Below are 22631 nucleotides of genomic sequence, written 5' to 3' on the forward strand. Positions count from 1 at the left end.
AGTTACATTCTCTTGATTCTCCTCCCTATCCCTCTGGGAGTGCGGAGCTGGGCTGGGGGGGGGGAGAGGGGAAGGAAAGAAAGAGGGAGAAAAAGGCAGGGGGAGTGAGTAGATGAGCTGTGTGGCTCTGTTTGAACCACGACATGGGCATAACCAGGATGCACCATATTTCCACTGTCCTGGGGAAAGCAGGTACTCTGACACTCAGTTCCAGCCAAGTTTTCCCAGAACTTCCCAGACTCCTCATGAGGTGGGCAGGAGAGCCACTCTGTCTGCCAGGGAACTGCCATTGCTGCTCTTCAGCATAGTGGAATTGCCCAGCTCCATGTCACAGCTGGGCCTGAGGTGCCTCAGAGCTGAAAGGACTCAGCCTCCATCACCTGAGAAATCACTTCAGGAATAAGAAGGTTCATGAATACCAACCCAGCAAACCTTGACACCTCTTGCACCAGAACTCCCATTTCTGTAAGCTTCACATCTTCAAGAGAAACAAGTTATAAAAGGAGTGACAGCCTAAGTAAGCATGGACCACACGTATTCACCGAAATCACTGTTAATCCCATCTAAATACATAATGCTTATCACTACTTATGCAGCAAGTGCTTCACACAGTTTTGAAACCAAAGCAGGGATACTGAGTGCTTCCTAGTGAAGGAGCACCTTCACAACTCCCCATCCCTTGTACTCACTCCTGGCCAACTGGTGGAACCACAAGATCTTGAAAACCAGCCAGAATGATGGTGGAATAGTACAGCTGTATGAGCTACCACCTTAAGCAACTTAATTCAGCTGAAAGTTTCTGAAAGCAGTTTCAGAAACAACAACAGAAACAAACTTCCTTTTGTTGCAGCCTGGGGACACAAGGACAGAGAAGCATTCAAGGATGTTAGTCTCCAGCAGACATACTCTCCCAGTAAGAGCTGAAAGTTCTAAGCACTGCCATTGTTTAACCTCTTGAGAACCAGAAGTGAGAATACAAATCCACAGATCTGAAAGCACAGGCACGATGAAGCACAGCTGCCTACTGAGCATTTGACAAGCGAGGGGAAACGAGCTAGCTTCATCCTCTCTAAGGCACACTGGCATTAGCTGCAGTGATTTCTCTCTCCTTTTCTCTCCTACATGTTAGAGCTGTCAAAAATTTGCAATAAACACCTATTTTAAATTAGGCAGTATGAAATAAGTTTGCAACCTTTGTTTAAAGCAATTAAAGCAAACAACAGCAAAACAGTCCCGTCCTTTAACTGAACTTTTAAAAAAGCTGAGAGACAATATTATACAACTAAAGTATCACACGTTGCATATGAGTAATAAATTTTTTAATTAATATTCTGTACTGTCTTTTGCTTGGAAACAAGTAATCAGTAGTGCATAAGCAGTTAATACACTGGAACTGAGGAGGTAAAGCACTTAAAAAGAAGTATCACTATTTAGGACAAAATACAGTGTTTGAAAACTATGTCCTTTACTGGTTAGGAGTCTGAATAAGAACAATTAAGCAGAAGGCATTCAACCTGAAAACTATGTCTGTTCCCATAAGACCTCTGCCAGCACCATCAGTGCCCCACATTTCAGTATGCACACATTGACTGGGGTTCAGAAATTTAGTTTGCAAACAAAAGACCCCTTTTCTTTACTGAGACCCAAGTTTTCCTTCACTCCCAATCAGCTGACTGAAAGTTTTTTAATTAAATCATAATTAAGCATCTAGAAGCATTATATTCCTGGGGGGGGGGGGGGGGGGGGTAAAAGATCCTTTCATTGTGCCCATTGAGCTGTTGGTGTCTATTAAGCCTGCCAAAGATGGCATCAATTAATGCCAGCTTTCATAAAGAAGCTGCTTGTTCAGTACGAACCATACATCTACAAAGTCACGCTGAAATGTGACCAGACACTCCATGGTCACAATGTTAAGCCTTCCCTGGACCCAAACGTGGAGGAAGCTAGGCGGCATTCCCATCAATCATACTGTCCTGGTTTCATCTGGGATATTGTTAATTTTCTTCCTAGCAGCTGGTGCAGCGCTGTGTTTCAGCTTCAGTCTGAGAAAAACGCTGATAACACAACAGTGGCTTTCAGTTGTTGCTCAGTAGTGCTTATTCTGATCAAAGACTTTTCAATCTTTCATGCTCTGTCAGTGAAGAGGGGTGCAAGAAGCCAGGAGGAAGAAGAGACAGGACACCTGACCCAGACTAGCCAAAGGGGTATTCCATACCACAGTACACCATGCCCAGTGTATAAACTGGGGGGAGTTACCCAGATGGCTGGATATTGGCCAGTGGGTGGTGAGCAGCTGTATTGTGCATCATGTCTTTGATGTTTGGAGTTTTTTTGTTTTGTTGTTGGTGGTGTTTGGTTGGTTTTTTGGGCTGTGTGTTAGTCCTGTATACATATTTCCTATTATTTTATTTTACTTTAACAATAAAAATCAACTGTTCTTATCTCAGACCATGAGTTCTAAATAACCCTCTCCCATCCCACCACCAGGGAATAAGACACTGCATGGTAGGTGCTGCATAAGATGCATCAGATAGTTGCTTTCAAGGCTTAAACTACAACACACATGGAGCTGTAACAACTTAAGAGCATTTTTGCCCTTGGAGTTCCCAAACACAGCCACATTCCTTTTATAGCAAAACAAATAACCTATATAAAACTCCTTATATGTCTGGTCTTTCTTTTTTCTCCAGATGGAAATCAAGCTTACGTAACTGACATAACCTTTTATTATTATTGTTTAACAAAGTTCCATGAGAAATTTACACATTTACGAAACTACAGAAACTTCTTACCAGCACAGTTTATTATATCTACACTTCAGAATTAGCTGTGTACCTATACCGGTATAGTTACATAAGCATATTCTCCCTTCAGCAGAGGCTGTTACACCATAGGGTAAAAGTCTTCTACTGGTTCAGATTTTCTCAGATGGAAAAAAAAATAAATTATAATAATACAAACTATCTTTTTCAAATTTAACTGTGTACTAAACAAAGTGACATCAGCAAAATTAACTGACTACCTATAGCTCAAATAACTACCCCTGTACAAAAAGCAGCATGTAGACTAGGTCTGGGAGCAAACTTCAGCTCCACGCAGCTGTACACCTACCAAGGCAGGCAGTCTATTACACATGCAGATCACACTGCTTGGCTGCAAAGTCATGGTGAGGTAATTGGAAACGTCTGAATAAACTCCAGTGAAGCAATTCAAACTTCTCCAGGCACAGTAATCAGCAGGGATGACAACACAAGGCTTCTGACATCCACTCCTCTCTTTTTTCGTAATGCTTAATCATCAAGCACCACACAAGCCAGGAAAGATCAGATGATTTACATGTTTCACTTTGCTGCCACAGACCTGGCATTATATATACATGCACATTTATACCATTAAAAATAGTATGGTGCGGTATTAAAAAAGTTTCAGTGGCGTAGGTTTCAAGTGACTGGATTACTCAAAACAGTGAGGTCAGAAACAAATTATCTAGGCCATCCCAAATAAAGTACTGATAAAGTGTTCATGTTATACCACAAATGGTCCTTCCCCATGACAGCATGCTATGTCACTTTAATGATCCAAATTTCCAAATCTTTTGCCCAGAAATACTGTACAACTTCCTGTACTGTACTACCTTTTGAGCACACCTAAGGTAAGTTTCCTGGATATCAAAACATTATAGTGCTGGGCTGCAATCTCTCTTGCAGGCTCTGAGGAAAGATAATGCATTATCAAGGGAGAGGGAAATTTTTCTTCTCTGTAATGGTATATGCTTCAAGCTCTGTCCCACAGCTGGCAACCCAGCACAACTATAACACAATCTGACCTTAAATTTATCCACATGATTACATCTCATGAAAACCTGGTAACTGAAACTTGAAAATGAGCAGCATTTTCTTAGTGAAAAAATTCAACACCACAAGTCTCTGAATTGAGCTCTAATAAAAAGAAATGCATCTACAGGAATGAATCTGGTCCACAAAAGCCATTCATACTCTGTCTTTACCAGGATTTATTTCTGCGAGTAACATTTTACAGAAACTTAGCATTTTCAGGACCAAGTAAGCTTGATTTCTCATATACACTTCTCCTGGTCCCTTCAGTGGCCAGTAACACCCAATTTCCTCACAAAAATTCAGAAACACAAAACCAAGGGGAAATCATCATTTAAAATTATCTTTTAATCCCTACTATACTTTCCTATACTAGACTTTATATAATGATACAGTATCCAACAAGAACACAGGGAAAAGACTAAATGCATCTAATATAGCACAGAGTATATGAGTAATTTATGAAAACAAATTTTGCATATACTTTGCTCTGTAAAAGTATCCTTACCAGAGAAGAAGTATTTTAGTACCAAAGTTATGTACTAATTGCTCACAAACAGAAGTAGGTCAGGGGATTCATGAAAGCAAATGCCAGTGACTCAGTGTAGAAGGAAGAGGAAAAAAACGAGTGCAAGGATATGATTTATAGTGTGCAAATAGCTATGAACTAATATCGTGAAGAGGAATAATTTCACAATGAAGATGTGTTTAATTCATCCTGGTGTGTCAAGAATGAAGTAACACATAAAATGACTAGTAAAGTAACATCCACTGTAGAGACAAAAAAAGCAAGTAATGAAAATTACAGTTAACATTTTAATTGTGAACACATCAGTTAACTTACTGTCTACAGCTATGAAAGCCTACAACCTATGTGATGCAACAGCAGCAATAGCTTTAGGTACCAGATCTCGCAGTGCTGCTAGCAGTAAGAACAACCCGAGATGCTCCAGGAAATACTGCCTGTCAAACTATACAACACAGGAGGGCATACATCTGTGTTAAAACTTAACTGTTTAAACACTATCTGCTCCAACAGAAATAGGACTGCAGGCAAACTGAACAAGAGGAAGCCAAAGTGAGTGTGCTGTCATCTGTTACAACTGTATGATGTTGTATACGCTGTTACTCTTCAAGTTCTAGCTTCTGGATTCACACAACAACTTGAAAACTCAAAAGCTTTCAGTGTTTGAGGGCAGGGTTTTTTTTTTGTTGTTGGTTTAGGTTTTTTGCTTTGGGGTTTGTTTGCTAATTTCCTTGCAGTCCATGTTTTAAGACTCATTTTGGCAATGGAAAAAATTAATATGAACCCTAAACATCTAAAACCAGATTAAAATGAACTTTCATCCATGAACACTTCCATACTAGAAGTGTTAAGATCCATACAGCAATAATAAATTCAAAATATAAAGGAACCTGGTTGGACACACAGAACAAAGTTGAACAGTGCAATTCAGTGTACAGTGTTTCTTCTTTACACATTGATCCCTGCAAGAATTCCAGTATTACACAGTTAAAAAAGTCTCAAGACTTAATAATCCTGCAGAACAGATCTGTCTGGCTTTCTAACTTCAGTTAAAATTCCACCTCAGAGCAGTAATGTCTGGGTCAGCAGAGACACGATGGTGAAAGAGTAAACCTGAAAGGGAGTTTGTGTCAGAGTTACCAACAAGGAGAACTGGAACTCTCCTACAAAAAGTGATTTTATGTAAGCCTTTGTTGATTATAAAAGGTTAATTACACAAAAGCTGTTAAGACACAAGCAATGTACTTAAAAGAAAAAACAGAAAAAAACCCTCTTGTTTTGCTTCCATGGATCGTAACTGCTTTGATTTAGAATTTGTGCCTATGACTTACACTGGATTTAGACCTAACAAATACTAAAATTGACATTAAAACAGTACAATGGGGATCAATATTGAGGAAATTTCCTCCTTTCCTCAACTATGTATTGCAAGTACAACCACATCACATTACGTTCCTCAAAATACTCCAAGAAATACTACTATGCTAGTAATTAACTCTTACACGAACAAGCTATACCCCAAGGCTGTCAACACATTTCCGGAAGTTCTACTGCCACGAGGTTACAGGGTTGTTATTCTGAGATTCACACCAGTGATTCCACCACAGATAGCAGTCTTGCAGATTGCCGGTAAACTTAAACAGCACGAATGAGGAGAACTGAAAGTTGAAACTACAGTTTGAGACAAAATCCAGTAGTTTTAATACACAACTACTCCGTTCCACTGAAAACTTGCTTTGGCACAACTTCCATACACTGTCTATTTGATGTAATGGGAGACATGTTCAAGGGGAACTAGCACTCTCATGATCTTCTAACCTTCTCAGTAGTAAGGAAGAATACTCAGAGTTTGAACATTATTCCTACATTTCCTGGATTTTACAAATAGAGGCCCCAAATCTCTAATTTGGTTTAGTGGTTTAAGCAAACATTAGACTTTCTGTTAAGATAAACTCTAGCTCAGCTTTTCAAATAATCATTACAAATGACCTTAAACAGGCTACATTCAACTTGAAAGCCAAATGTAGGCATACACCTGAAAGACAAAATAATGTCAGCAAAAGCCACTTCCTAAAACTGCTTGAATATAGAAGATATATATACCTTTTCTTCAGACTATAACTGGAAGAATTACCACTACCCACAGAAACAGATTTAACTTTTGAAGATGCAAATTAAATGATAAAGCATTCATATAATCCAATGTTAATGTAATCACATGCTTTTTAGTAATTTTCCTTCCACAAATGCATAACTAAACATTAACCCAAAATAATCTTTCAGCCTTTCAAAATCTTGACAAAGTCTGTGCAGGTGATGGTAGCACACAGTCTAGAAGGGCTGGACAACTAAGTTGATATACATATGGGTGTGTGACCAATTCAAAAGTGACTGATTGTTTTCTTAACCTTGCTTACACTGATTTCGGAGCTCTGACTTGTTCTTATGAGGATGTATAATCTCTTTCCTCATTGTGACTAGCATAAATTTAGCTGATACAGGAAAGTAATGACAATGAAATTTTAAAAAGTGACCCATAAAGAAAACGCCAAAACTCTACTTGATAAACCAGCACTCAACAATGCATACTTCCTCCCATAATTTGCAACGTCATTTCATAATCTCTTCCTTGCAAAGTGTTGCAAGATTTCACACAACTGGGGAGACTGTTTACTGATTGACACAGTTTATTTTCTTCAGAGAGACAGCATAATTTCTTCAATTTTTTTTCTTTTTCTCCCCAGTCAACAAACTCAAACACAAGAACAGCAGCTTCACACCTATTCACCTATTAAACACAGGAGAGGTACAATATAATTTTGAAAAAATCCACTAAACTCCCGAGATTTTCTGTAAGGCTGAAGCTCAACTGAACATTATATTATTGATTCTCATAGGTCTGATGCTACAGCTCAGCAGATAGCCACTGAAACATCACCCACTCAGAGTTCTAAAAACAGCTGTGGTAATTCCTGGAAATTATATTCTGCCTTTAAACTCTGACTATTCATTAGCCATATCTTTAAATCAGACAGCATAGTGAATCTCTCTAAAGGAGAGATTCTCGTACTCCTGTTCACGACTATCTCCGAGTATGCTTTATCACTATAGAAAAGTAGAAGCATGTCATTCATCGGTGGTGGAGACAGGAACCACACTGCAATGAGATACAAAGCTACATGTCATATCCTCTACAGGTCTAGCTTTAATAGTCCAAATGCCTACAGCACTATCACCTCATGCTCTGATTTTGTCCCATTTCACGCTACGTGGCATTGGGCTAACTAGTTGCTGCAGGAAATGACGATGAACTACGAGTCAGAGCTAAGCACACACCCCAGTATGGTGCTGCAGGGCACAGTGCTGTTTTACAGATGAATCTGGGCTGCCAACCACATGAGGTCATCACTCCTTTTGGTAAGCTAAGGGTAGTCAAGCACGCACTTGTGAAGCAACCTATCGAACATTCAGAAACACAGATTGACTGAATGTGTTTTCTTCAGCCCTGGGTTGCTCTTTAAGAACTCAACAAGCTAGTTAAAAAATTAGTTTAATCATTTTGACAGCATATTTGCGTTAAGCAAATACCTGCTTACCTCAAGCTTTTCTCTATCAATGCTTAATTTAAAAGCAGTATGTCTTTCGATGGCATTGAGTTACTGAAAACTACCCAAACTAACTAAAACAGGTCTGTTACATACTATACATACACTATTCTACCATTCAAGAGAATTTATCACCACAGATGATAAAGTGCAATGAGGATGTTTTGAGATTAAATTTAACAATACACAATTATACAGTTCAACAAATCAAATTCTTACCAATTCACAGGACAAGTTAAGAAGTAGATAAATTAAACTGATAACCTTTTCAGAACATTATCACCACTGAGCATGCAAAGAGGAGCATGGAAGTTCACTGATTCTGTTGAGGCACACAGCCGGTGTGTGGCCACAGTGCAGATTAGAAGTCAGATTTTCACATTCAGTCAATGAAATCATACCCTCAAAATACATACAAATATTTCCAATAGAGAAAGTACTTGGCAGAGTTCAATACTGGGGTTTTTTTTTATAAATTCAGTGTGCTGGAAGAAGGAAAGGAAAAAACACAAAACCAAATAAGCCTTAAACAAAACTACTGCTTTCAGAGTGTTGCACTGAGGTACCTTCCAGCTTGCTTAAAATCAATTGAAATTAATCACACATTAATCTTACACTAGGTACTTGCTTGAAAATCTTGGTAACCACTAAACTCATTAAGTACATTAACACCATTGCACATTTTCTATTCCAATATTAAAATGCAGGAATATGTGAAAAAATAATCTGCCACTTTTGTTTTGTAAGTACTCCTGTGCATATCCCTACAGTGTTCAAGGCCAGGTTGGACGCAGCCTTGGGTGGGATGGTTTAGTGTGAGGTGTCCCTGCCCATGGCTGGTGGGGTTGGACCTAGATGATCTTGAGGTCCTTTCCAACCCGAACGATTCTGTGATTCTGTGATTCTGTGATCCTGTGATCCTGTGAGGTATTCCTCCCAGACAAAAAAAAAAAAAACCACAACAAAACACCACTATGCCATTACTGGCAGATACAATGGTGCTTTCTGGTTGAAAAAATATTTGGAATATAATTTATATATAATTTATTTTAGATGGTTTTACTCTAGATTTATATGACTTTGTTGTTGCTCAAAAAGGTAAGATTTCAGACTGCATCCTTCCTCCTTTAGGCTGCAATGGAGTCAATTTGCAAAAACTGGAAAACTGGAGTAGGTCATCTTCAAGACTTCTAAATAAAAAATTATTTTCAGGGAAGATCTGTCGTAAGTAAGAAAACTTCAGATTTTCTACTCTCAACAGCAAAACAACTTGGTCCAACGTGCAAAAGAGCCTAGTAATGAGAACCATTATTACTCCTTATATATGCAATAGTGCTACGATTCTTCATTGTTCTAGGCACCATACAAACACAACAAATGACAGCCTCTGCTGGAAAGAGCTTACACAGTCCAAAAACCCAGGCATAACATATAGATGAGACAGACATCTCTGACAGGTTAGAAAAGGGTGTGGATGAAGTAAGGCGACAGAAAAGGGTGTGCTACAATTTTTTGCCATCAGGAAGAGTAATCACCTCACTACTCATCCGGCCCATTAACCCATTAGCTAATTTAAGGTTTGTATTTGCATCACAGCAGAAGTATGCCTGAAGATGTGATGTGCAGAAAGGATAAAACCACCACTTCTGCAGTCTTTGCTTTTGTTTGGAAATGTCTTATGCCCTGTGAACACCACTGTCAGAGGATTCAAGGAAAAAAAAAAAATGACTGCTCCAAAATCTACTTCAGTACCCTCACAGTTGTAGCCACATCCTGAAGCCGGGAATAAATTCACCTTTCACATCAGTTTCCCTTGTTCTCTTAAGATTTTGATGAGGCAATGGCAGCCTTCTTAGAAGACTCCACTGCCTAACAAATGCAGAAGTCAACAGATTAATGTGAGTTCTCTCATAAAAAAATTATTATTAAAAAAAAAAATCTAATGCTGCATACTTCTTATCCTAAGAACATAAAGCACCATATCCCTTCCAAATCGTATTATGTAGAATTGTATTTTAACTACATGGACTTCTGCTGTATTTGAAATAGAAGTCTATACTTAGTCACCTTCACTTACCTTGAACAGCTGTATTAATAGTATTTGCTGCCTTTGCCCTCAGGATATCTATCGTCTAATAATAAGTGAAGTCATCCACTTATGGTTTATGAGTTTTACATTTATGGAATTTTGATATCCATCAGAAAAGTGGTTTCGTAAAAATACATGGTTTGCAGAGAAGAAACCACGAACTGTTCAGGTGAAATATCTGTAAATGTGTACAAAAACCAGAACAAAAACTGTGTCTCTATCCTCACTTTTGGTTGTGCAGCATTACATGCACTGCTACTGTGCCTCCGAAGAAGCTACTGTCTAACACAGAACACTGAGCCAGCTCTCAAGACTCTTCCCTCCTCTGACACCAGCAATATCCACAACTAAAAAAAAATATGCTAGATTTCCCATGAAATAGGGTAATTACACTAACTTTCAGAATTTTCTATCTTCCGTTACAAGCATGTTCAGTAAGAATATTTTTATTATAGTAATGCCTTGTAAGAAATAATGCTTAAAATGTAGCTTCAAATACTCTAAAATTTGGCAGATACTCTAATATGACACCCATATGCTATCCCCGTATTAAAACTAAGTTCAGCAACATCTCATTTCATTGTGGTGCTGGATTTCCAGTAGGCACTGGGTGTTCCTGCTACATATGATACCCTAATTTGTGGAACATGGTTTTCCGACTGTCTGTACCAGATGCGCTTTACTTCATTCCTGTACCACATTTCAGTATTTACCTACAAGATGAAACCTGAGAGCAGCTCTATGGATCATTTCTTCGAGCCTACATGAATAAAACCAATGGGACACTTTTGTCTCCCACTGCACTACAGCCTCCCACCTTCACCAGACATGCTCCTTCATGCAATTCCTGCATATTTTCAGACAGCCTGGCCCACTCAAGAGGGAAAAGCAGCACATGATGCGCTCCCCACATCCTTATACTTGCCCAACACTCCCAGCATGGACAGAAGCCACACCATGCTGCTGGCCTGTAAGCCAGCTTCCTGTGGCAGATGCCTTTTGGAAAACATGTTTCTGTTCCCTCAGCATGAGTTAAAGGGAAAATTCATTTTTCCATACTGACTGAGGCAAAAAAATGCAACAGTCCTTTGGAACTCTCTTCAGATTGTTTCCTTCTATTAATACCCAACTGATGACCCTTGGACTGAATTTATGCAGACACAGCCCCAAAGAATGTAGAGAACATTTTTTTATGTTTATAAAAAGACTGGCCCAATGTCTCCAAGGCCACTACCAAGGTTAGTGGGAGAGACAACAGCATCAGCAATAAATTAGTAGGGAAATACAGCTCACTTGAAGAACGACGGTCAAAAGAAAGCTGCCCAGAATGGCAAACCTTTCAAATTTTCTCAAACTTGTCAATGAATAAACAAGTGACAATCCAGAGGAGGCCACAAAAATGATCAGTGATGGAGCATCTCTCTTATGAGGAAAGGCTGAAAGAGTTGGGATTCTTCAGCCTGGAGAACAGAAGACTCCAGGTGGCAATCTTACTGTGGCCTTTAAGTTCTCAAAAGGGGCCTAAAAGAATGATGGGGAGGGACTTTTTAGCAGGGTCTATTGTGACAGGACAAGAGGTGATGGTTTTAAACTTAAAAGATTCAGGCTGGACGTGAGGAAGAAAGTTTTTACAATGAGAGTGGTTAAACACTGGCACAGGTTGCCCAAAGGGGTGGTGGATGCACCATCCCTGGAGACATTCAAAGCCAGTCCGGATGTGGTTCTGGACAACCTGATCTAGTTGAAGATGTGCCTGCTCACTGCAGAAGCACTGGACTAGATGACCTTTGAAGGTCCCTTCCAACCCAAACTGTTCCATGATTCTATGATTACCTTGACTGGGAGGGCCAAATTACTAAATCTCTAACACTACCGCTGTGTGTCTCGTTTCCTGTAGACTGCCAGAGTAGGTGATCCTACTGGTTTCTTCCTGCCTTATAATTTATGAATCAGAAGAAGGAAACGATGGTTAAAAGGTATTAATTTATAGATAATGCTGAATGCTTAGGTCTGACCTACACAATTTGCATATTTAATAAAATAACCTAGTATATTCATATACTCTAGTATGTTTTGTATTTCCTTTGAAACATTTCCTTTAAAAAAAAAGGGGGGGAAAAACAACAACAAACAAACCCCCCAAAAACTCACAACAACAAAAAAAACCATAAAGCAGTTTGCTGTTACAAGACTTGAGGAAGACATGCAGGAAAAAATGTGAAGAAAATTTTCCGGGGGGGAGGTGTGGGGCAGGTGGGGGAAAAAAGTTTCAGGTTTTGGTTTTAAATTTTTTTTCCTACCAACAGAAATTAAAGCCTAGTGAAAGATGATAATATTTTGACATTTGGCAAGACAGAATAGCACATGTGAGGCACAATCAAGCAGTAAGGAAAAAAATAGATTGAAATGTATTTCCCAATTGAACTCATGTTCCCTCATTAGTCACAGGCCACAGATGGGGAGCAGATGCCTTCAAACACAACAGTTCAATCCTGAAAACATGGCAGAAGGGCCAAGGAAGAAGCTACAACACCAAGCCTAAGGTAAGAAAATTAAAAAAAAAAAAAAAAAAACCAACCCAACAACAAACCAAGCTTACTTACAAAATGTGTTACACATCTTCTTTGTCCATTACGTGAGGAAAGCAAAAGGAAGATGTTCTGGTAAGACTTGACGGCACAATGAACTGGCATAATCATCCTTTTGCGTGGGGTGTTCACAGACAAGGTGGATAGAGCATATTGGACTTGTCTGACTGCCTTTGCTTCTACTATTACAGCACTTATGGAAATTCCCTTGACATACCCATGTGTAAGAACAAGCTAGACAGGCCCAGACTCACTGAAAAACCAAATCTGTAAAACATATGTATACAATTTAGTTTTTTTTCTGACCTAACTTTGAGAGGTTTAACAGTATTATCACAAAGGATATTAATTATGACTTCTCATGAACAGCATTGTCAGATGAATGAGTTAACATTCAAGCATCCTCCTTCCAGTTTCATAAAAGGGAATAAAAGAAACCATGTGTTGATTTACATTATGAAAACTGTCCTTACAACAAATTCTGGTAAACACCAAGGCATCTGTTGATAGAAACACAAGTCAGATTTATTCTTATAATCAGTATCTAAAATCCGTTTCATCAAGGACTGGATTATGTTTATGTCTGAACTACTTTCAAACTATGTTTGAAACCTGCAAAGATACGTTCATCAATTAAAAATTCTGATAAAGAGTTTTGCTTTCTCTCAGCATGAACTGTACTCAACAGGAAACAGGACTAAAGGCAGAATTTCACTCTATATTGCTAGGCTCATTGATATTAAGCTATGTATGGTTGAATTAAACAACACATCTCTGTTACAAATAATTCTGTCAGGAGAAGCTCCATTTTCTATGGTTCCGTGTTCTCTCAATCACAGCACTATCTTCTACAATCCTGCAAAATTCTCATCTCTCATGTTCAACCTGTTCTCCAAACTCCCTTTGGGGAGGGAGGGGGGTGCCACCTTTCCTCACTTTTATTTAGTTCTCCCGAGTGCAAGATACACTTCTTGCAGCCACTGCAATGCCATCTCTGGGACATCTAGCCAGAATGCCACCAACCCTTAACTGGAAGAAGGTACTGCCTCCCAGATACAGACACCTCTGTGCACCCATCAGGCATACCAACAAGTTCCCACATACCATTAGAGTCTGGTTTGGGTTTGAGGAGGGGAGGTTTCAGGGTTAAAGTACCTGCTTACAAAATATGCCATTCTTAGGACTAACTTCGTTTTGGCTTCTGCTTCTGAGGTTTCTGTGTATTTTTATGTAGGATATTTTCCAGAAAATAACAGCAGCTCATCCAGGAAGTGATAATACCGGTTACTCAAAAGAGAATTTCAAGGAGAATTTAAATTAGAAGCTGATGCATTAGACTCAGATTTACCAAAGGAAGCTCAGACAGTTCAAACTACTGTACCCTCTTTCCTGTAACAACTTCAGAATTTAAAACCGATGCATAAAAGCACTGTATTTAAATGTATTTCAAAAACAGAGTAAAAGCTTCTTACAGAAATCTGATTCTTAATAAAACTAATAGCTATCATATAGACTTTTCTCAGGTACACATGAAAAACAAGCAAAGGGTCAAAAAAGCACTGCAAATTGCTCCACATGTGCAAATCTATCTCTTGTGAGAAGTGGGATTCTGTTCAGAAGCCTGTGACTAATCTCATACAGGATGGGGGCCCAACAGCCCAGAGAAGGAAGACTGCCCACCCCATGTTCCGAAATGCATGCAGGAAAACAGCTGGGGAAAATAAAGAAAAGTTTATCCTCCATTACTGTTCCAGTTATGAGCATCTTGAGTGCTACTTAAAACAATCACAGGTAACGAGTACCACCATTCAAACGAAGTAACTTTTACCTTATTAGCCCTCTCAAGTTGACTACAGAAAAAAATGGTATCCATATAATTACTGCAAAAATACAAGAAAAAAATTAAAATGAAAGGGGGAAAAAAAAAGTATCAACTGAATTGTTCCAATATTTCTTAAAGGTAAAAGAGAAAGATATCACAGTATTTCACAAGGTAAGTGCTGTAACAGTTTGAAATAGTCAAGTTCAAAAAAATTCAAAGAAATACACCAGCTTCTTCCAGTGGTGGAACACAGCCAAGAGCCTGTTTTGAGAAGAGAAGCCACATTCCCAGTATCATAAACAGCTGCACTTCAGGAATTTTCAGAAGCTATAGTATGAATGTACAGTCTAAACAACAAATACCCTCAAAGATGGAAAAGCGTCTATCCTATTTTATGCTAGACATGCCTTTGAATAAAGCATAAGTACAATAAGTAAGTTTTTCTGATTGTTGAACTTACCTCATGGTATCAATCTCATTCAGCTTCTCAACAAGTATTTTACAGCTACTGCTATTTATGTATACAAATGTCTGTGCATCTTTACATGTGCTTTTTTTCCCCTTATTTTGTTTGGATGTTAATAACTATATTTTAAACCAGTCTAGTTAGAAAAGACAGACACTTTGATCATATATAAACAACCATTTTCCTGCCAGTAAGCAGTGCCTCATTTGACATCATCTTCAACATTGTGGAGTGGAATAGGGGGGAAAAATAGATCCACTAGTGGGTAGCCTTTTAACAATTTTTCTTTAACATACGATTTTAAACCTAGGTTAAAGCCAAATTATAGAGATCAGAAGCAGGCTGTTACATGCTAGAACATCCACATAATTACTGCATATGCAGAAAAAAAAAAAAACAGCAACAGGCAGAGAAGGAAACTGCACCAGTTTTTACTTTCTAATCACCAAACTGCACAAGACAGTATTTCATGAGAATAACAGATTCTACGTAAAATAATAATCTCTCAAGAACAATAGAGCATGACGGTTTTCCTTATTCCTAAACAATTATTTAGGGAAGACCATTGCTAACGGAAAGAAAGGGCAAATAAGCTGATATATTTACTCTGGCATGGCCCCAGCATTTTTGCACTCATCTGTTAGTGGCAGGAATACCAGTAACACACAGTCTGTAGTTCTGAAGTCTCCATGGGACAGATGAACCTGGGAATTGTTCTGGTTCACAGTACTTCTGAGATATGTTTATGTTTACTGGGAAACATGCCAAAAGGAGATTTCTGGTTTAGTACTATTTGATTTGGTTTGAGCATTTTAAATAAAAACATAGAACTGACCTACCATAAGATTTAAGGCAGCACTGGAAGTGTTATTTTTCATCTCATCTTCTTTCATGTGGAAGAGGCTACTGAAGTAGAACTAACTAATACTAGTACCTATCAATAATATATAGAATATGCACTGCTACAAAAAAAGGACTTGAACATCAACACTGAAAAATATGTGGTCTCAGAAATGGATAGAAAAATACCAATTATATGAAGTGTGAGTTATCTCCTTAAACATCTCTACCACTTTACATTTAAGTCACCTGAAAAATTATGTCAAGTAACCATGCACAGTGTTATGCAGCAGACCCTCACATCAGATGATTTTCAGAGTCCAATATATGACACTTTAATATTATGTCTAGACCCAACTGTATGTATTAATACCATAGATTCTTGCACGGGACTCCAAAATTTCACAATTATTACAGCTAGTGGATTTGCAAATGCCCAGAAGCAAAAATCCTCTGCAAGGTTTCCAAGAGAAAAATCCAGGAGCCCTCACTGAATGCAACACACCTGTTGAAGAAGCTTGAATGAAAGACAAGTGAACTTCTTTATTTTCCTAAGTTTGGGAAATACAGTGAGGCATGTATGATTCTGCTCTGATGCCATCACAGTACTCCCTCCAACAAATCTTCCACCTACTAAGCATTTTTATTAATGGCATGTAACATGACATCCTGAATCAGGTCTACAGCCTACAGATAACAGGGCAATATACAAAGAAGAACTGCATACAACTTTAAGCAGATCTACACCATTATTAGTATGACACATTTAATAAGCTTCATTAAAAATGTTCAATTTAAATCAGTTAGCTGTATCTTCCTGCTCTAAACACAGTGGCTCAAAATAATACATGATTTCAAGTCTCACGTCTCATAACTAACCAAACCATTACCACTCATGTTTCATACTTTGTAAGCCATGCACCCTGACATGTTTAACAAATTCACAGGGAACCTACCCTGAAATCCACTTTACCTGACCACCATTTCCAGCTTTGACAAAGAACTACCAGAGGCAATCCCATCAATCAGCATGTGCAGCCACAGAAGTAGGTACATAGCTTACCACTACCAGAAGCTTGAAATTCTCTGACAGACCATGTAGCAGAAAGGGCAACTATTAACCACAGCATGAGCGAGCCCCTGTGTGCTTAAAAATTACATTTGAGAAGGATCAGCCAACTTGTAATGCAACAAAAACTGTAATGGCTCTGCAGAACATCAACAGCAGATGCAAGCCAAATTCAACTGAGTGGGAGGACTGAATCTCTGTGTAATGTGCCTGCATCATGTGATGTGTCCCAACAACCACAGCTCATGAAGGAAGGATGTCTGAACCACTGTCCTTTAGATTCCCCAGGGAAGAAAGATCAAGACTGTCTCCTACTGTGTAACAACGGACTCTAACCACTATGGGAGGTGGGGGAAAATAACAGCTTTTTTCAGCACTTTTATAGAGAAATACAGCAGTCTTTCAGGACTTCAAGCCTTTTATTTTGCTCGTATTTCAATTTTCCTCAAGCTTTCTACAGCAAGATTCTTCAATCAACCCTAAAGACCTCAACTTTATTCTAACAAATTAGAATTTTTTTCAGAGTAAAAAATAAGCAAAACCCAAGAATATGACCAGATGAATCCTTACCAGTTTGGCTGAAGCTAGAAATAATGATGGCTCACTGGAGAAAACTGACTGTTGCCAATGTCCAGATTGTTAAGCAGTACTTGAAATACATTAGTTGTTTGAACAGGAAGATTGGCTGAGTAAACCAACCAGAATAAAAACAACACACTCACTTTGATGGTGCGATGCAAGTCCATCCCCCTAACACACAGCCCTTACTGAGAATGAAAGGAAATATAATTATCAAGATATATTAACACTTCACTACACAGCACAGAAAGCAGTGAGATCATTAGTACAACAGATTAACTTCTAAGTAAACATGTTCAGTAACAATGTGTTTTGAAAGCACAAATAGCCTGCACAAACATATTTTTTATTTCCTCCTCCCATCCCCCCCTCCCATCCCCCCCCAGTTTTGGGATGCTGCTCTTCTCTCCAAACTTACTCAACATTTATTACGATAACAATTCCTACATGCAAGACGGAAGGAGCTAAGGTGAATGAAGTGGGTTGAAAGTAAGGAACAACTAAAGCTCTTCAAATCATCACTCCAAAGCATACAACAGAATTTCTAAAATTAAAACAACCCTTTTTAAACTTCTAACTGATGTTTAATGTAACAAAAGTAAAATAACTCAGCACAGATTCAGCTGGCATCAACACAATTATATGTAAATTTGTGGCTGTTTTTCTGTTAATAAGTGTGCTTGGTTTTCTTATGTCATCAAGAGGACCACTTTTAAACACCTATTATTAAATAATCTATTTATAATATATTTAACATAATACTACCTTGACAAAGGAAAAAGACATCTATGCAAGAGTTTACATTAACTTTAAAATCAGTACATTTACACGAACAACCAACTCGAAGAAGTTCAAAAAAGCCTGCTCGATATTTTCCAGGAAGCATGCTGCCCCAAAACTAATAAAACTGCAACAGGTTTGACAAATCTATTCTCCAAATTTCCAATAAAAGTTGTAATTTTCCTTTGTTTTTAACTTTTCAGAAATGGTTATGAACTGTTAGAATGTATGAATCATTATTTGATGATTGACGAGTATATCAATCCTGTATCAAGGAAGCCTCAATACCACTTCAGTGACTGTACACAAGCAACATGAAGTTTCAACACATTTTCTAGGAGTTTAAGTTTGCTGAGAAGCAATCAAACAAGCATTCATGAATTCCAGGCCTTTGGAAAACAAACACACAAACAAAAAAACAAACAGAAAAACAAAAAAAAAACAACACAAACCCACACAACAACAAAAAAACACTCTGACTGAAAGAATAATGACTGCAATAACATTGCTTCAGTGCAACTACCACACAGAACCAGGAGTAAAGCACACACACAAGAAGTGGCTTGTTGGTTTTGTAAGAGATACACACAGAAGACCAGAGAAGAGAGAGTTACAGCAAGGAACTAAATACATAGCATAGACTGAGGAAGAAGATATTGTGTGTTTTCCCTATGAAAAAAGGGTGTGCGTGTATGTCTATCCATACATAAATCTACACATTCATCTATAAAAAAAATGTATACGTATACACACAGACTCTCTAGTTCTCTACTCCTACTCCAGACAATGCCATTTCAGGCACTGAAATCAGCACTATGAAGTGATCACACACCCATAGCAATAGAAAAAGAAATTAACACATGGTGGTACACAAATTTCTTCTCTGTAAGAGTACATGATGTAACCCATGTCATGGCTCAGTGATATGAATACCAAATGCCTCCAATTTATAATTGAAGAGAACTTTTCTACCCTCCAGTCCTGAAAACCCACTCCATGCCTTGAACGTCAGGCTGGGACATTTCTTCTTCAAGTATCACTTCCAGAAAGAGAACTGTAAGTCTACTGCTGGAAACAAAAATAAAAAAATCTTTAATGAAAGACTTCAGTCAGCAGACAGACCATGAACTAAGTTTTATGCCCATTTTGTAACTGAGCTGCCATGCTAAACACTGCAGCCTAAATAAGAATAGACTATCTTTTCATTCCTCTTAGAACCTCCACAAAGAAAAATAAACGCTACATCAAGCAAATCTGTACAATGGAACAAGCTCTGTAGCACTAGCATACAATTCTCATGATCCCAAGTGTCAAAAAAGTAGGATAGTGCTCACAGCCAGGATGAGGCCTAGCAGGCCACCAGAATTCTGGCAGTATAGGTAAAAGGAATATACCTAAGAGGCAAAATGCCAAACCAAAATATAAAATTAATGCTCTCACACTGCAGAAGAGTTCCAAAACAAACAGGGGATACAACCGGAGAAAACAATGCATGTCTCTTGTAAAGTTTTCATGAAGCGCCAAGGCTTGTAATTAGCTGGACAACAGTTTCACAGGCAGTGTTACTATTAAGAAAAAAATCTCTCTTGAATCAGTGGGCCCAAAATGTTCACTTCAGCACAGCCAGGAGACTCGGATCACAGGAACCAGACTTCCTTCAAGCCTGCTCATGGACTACTCTTCGGTCCTCTAAAATGCCTGAGGCTGTACGAAACATGAGAGGCTACCACCACTCAACAGCACTCTTTCAGAAAGGTAAGGTATCCTGTGGCAAGTAAGCAGCTACCCTTCCAGTCTTTTCATGTAACTGTTGGGTCTATGGCTGACTGTGAGCCTATGAAGATTGTCCAGGTGAGATACAACTCAGACCACATAGACCAGCAGGTGCCTTAATTAACTCAAGCCCATTTCTGCAGCAGAACTAGGAGAATTTGCACTGTCCATATTGTTTTTCATTTCTTCTGACAGTTCTTTCTGGGATCTATCATTTACATTAGTAGATTAATGATGAGCACAGGGTCGCAAGGGGCAGGTCCCCCTTTAAGAAGACAGCTGAAGAAGCAGGTCTGCCAGCCTTCCCATGGCAAGGGTAATGGAGCAGATGCTGAGCTTCCCAACCAGCCTGAGACAGGAGGGTACCTGGGCCCATTAAAAGTGAGCAGTTTTGAAACTTCGCTGCTGCCTTTTTAGTTCCACAATGCTGTGACATACTGATTTTGCTATGGAGAAGGCAGTAAATATTCAATATCCCTATAATACATAAAATGTAACTGCATATATGGCATGTACTATTCACTGACACAAAATACATTATTATATCCTGAGACGGTATATATGCTTCTTTAAAAAGTCTTTCAAGTATTTCAACAAAGCCAACATAGTATTAAGTATGTCTGAAAAGCAGTAAGGAATCCAACTATTAAAAAGAAAAAAGTTGTACACATGTATTTTATGCTTCTTGTGAAGTCTACCAAGTCTCTCTCCTCAATCTGCCATGCAGTCACACATTTAAAAATGGCATTTTCAGCTCTTTATATAGGCACAAACTTACTTGTGTAAAAGAAGTGAAGACCACAGGTGATTTCAAAAAGCCCCAGCATGTTCCCCTCTTTAAACACAAATACATTTGCAGCAGAAAAATGCATAATGCCTATTTGGACACTCAGATGATGCTACGTAAGAGCAGAAAAATTATTTACAATAGAGGGATAATAATTAATTATAAAATAATTCAGCACTTACAGCTAGCCAGGTCAGATACATAAAGAATAGATACACACTGAAGGAACAGTTTTGCACTGATGTCACACAGGCCACTTAGTTTTCCTATTTTAACTCTCTACCATTTAACAGACATTTTTTCTCTTTGAAAAATATCAGTACCTAAACATTTCAGGCTTAGAACAGCCAGGTCTGCTAAGCCTATACCCTTGCTTTATGCCAGCCTTTCAGTCAGCAGAAGAAACATTTCACATGCTTTCTCCAAAGATAATACATAAGCTAATACTCAAGGTACTTTCATAGGCAGAAACATATCATAATTTAACACTATAACATACATTCTGTATGCCTCAAAATGGCATACAGAATACTAGGGAAAAAAGTTACAAACTTACATAAACTTTCGTTACTCCTTCTTATAGAGGCATATACTTAACCGCAAGGAATACCTCGGCACAAAAAATTACCAAGATGTCAAAGCTTGTCAGTATTCTGTCCATCGACAGCATAGCCTTTTAACTTTTACTTCTCATTTACTATTTCCAAATCTTTTTTGCCTTCTAACGATAATGAAAACGCTACAGAAAGGCCATTCCTGTGCTAGCCTGTCTACAAAAGTAGTTACGCAAACCTGTCTCTTTAAGAACACTGAACAAAGTAGGCTATCTTAAGTTGTCCATATAAAGTATATCTGCTATGGATAAAAGGTCAAATATTCGAGAGCACGCTGAAAATGTTTTTAAGAAATAACAAAGGGGAAGGTGAAAGCGCAGGAGAAAACTGATTACATAAAAACAGGCAGAGAGAGTAACACGCAGCGTTTAAAACTGGAAGAGCCCCAGCGGACTCGCCAGGAGAGTCTCGCAGCTCAGGACCAGAAGCCGGGAGGCCGGAGCTCCGCCGCCCCCGAGGGGCTTTCTGCCGCCTGCCCGGCACCAGGAAGCCCGCTGGCCCGGGCAGCGGCGGCAGACCCCGCTCCGTGAGCCCAGGCTGCCTGCCCCCCGCCCTACCTCTGTGTCCGGCGGAGGCGGCTGCTACTCCTCAGGTGCGGCAGCGTGAAGTTAGAAAGGACCGTCCAAAAACTTGGGTCCGACATATCCATTCTCCTGCGTCCGAAACCCTAAAGGCACAGTTCCATAGTACAAGGAGAGTGGAGGAAAACTCCCCACAGCTCCGGGGAGCCTGAGAGCAGGGGGAGAGAAAAGTCCCCGACCGACCAGCCGACCGGCCACCCTGCCTCGGCGGGACCAACACGACTGGACGTAACAGCCGCTCGAACCCCACTTAACTTTCCCGTGCGGCCCCGCCCCTCCCGCCCCGCCCCGGCAGCTACCATTCACCCCGCGCAGGGGCGCGCCGCGCCTCAGAAGCTCGCCTCTCAACTCCCCTCCGCTCAATAGCGCCGGCGGCTGCCGCGGGCGGCCGGTAGCGGTGCGCGCTGGCAGACCTGCCCGCCCCCCCGGCGGCGCGGGACCCGGGCAGCTTCCGCCTCCCTCTCCCCTCCCCTCCCTCCCGCCGCTCCCCCGAGAGCCAGGTGCGGGCGGCGCGGCGGTGGGCTGGTCCGGCAGCCCGCGGCAGGGCCCGCCGGCGAGCCCCGTGGCTCCGTGTGGGTGCGCAGTGCTGCGGCCTCCCGTCTGCCCCAGCACAACGGGCGGCACAAGTACTACATTGCTGGCTCCCGCGTTGGCCACCCTGCCGCGCCGGACACCCGGC

At 39.7% G+C, this 22631-nt stretch overlaps 1 protein-coding gene across 1 annotated transcript in view; it reads right to left on the bottom strand.

Annotated features, from left to right (window-relative positions):
- MAST4 (microtubule associated serine/threonine kinase family member 4) overlaps positions 1-22150 on the bottom strand; it is a 111479-nt gene extending 89329 nt beyond the window's left edge. Inside the window, exons 1-2 of the mRNA XM_065664024.1 lie at positions 22136-22150; positions 21929-22038 (exon numbers count right to left, since the gene is read on the bottom strand). Of these exons, the coding sequence (XP_065520096.1) occupies positions 21929-22020 (92 nt within the window). The 5' untranslated portion in view covers positions 22021-22038; positions 22136-22150. The remainder of the gene's footprint in view (positions 1-21928; positions 22039-22135) is intronic.
- Between the last annotated feature and the right edge of the window lie 481 nt (positions 22151-22631).

This window comes from Lathamus discolor, chromosome Z (assembly GCF_037157495.1).
Source record: "Lathamus discolor isolate bLatDis1 chromosome Z, bLatDis1.hap1, whole genome shotgun sequence".
NCBI classification, from domain to species: Eukaryota; Metazoa; Chordata; class Aves; order Psittaciformes; family Psittacidae; genus Lathamus; species Lathamus discolor.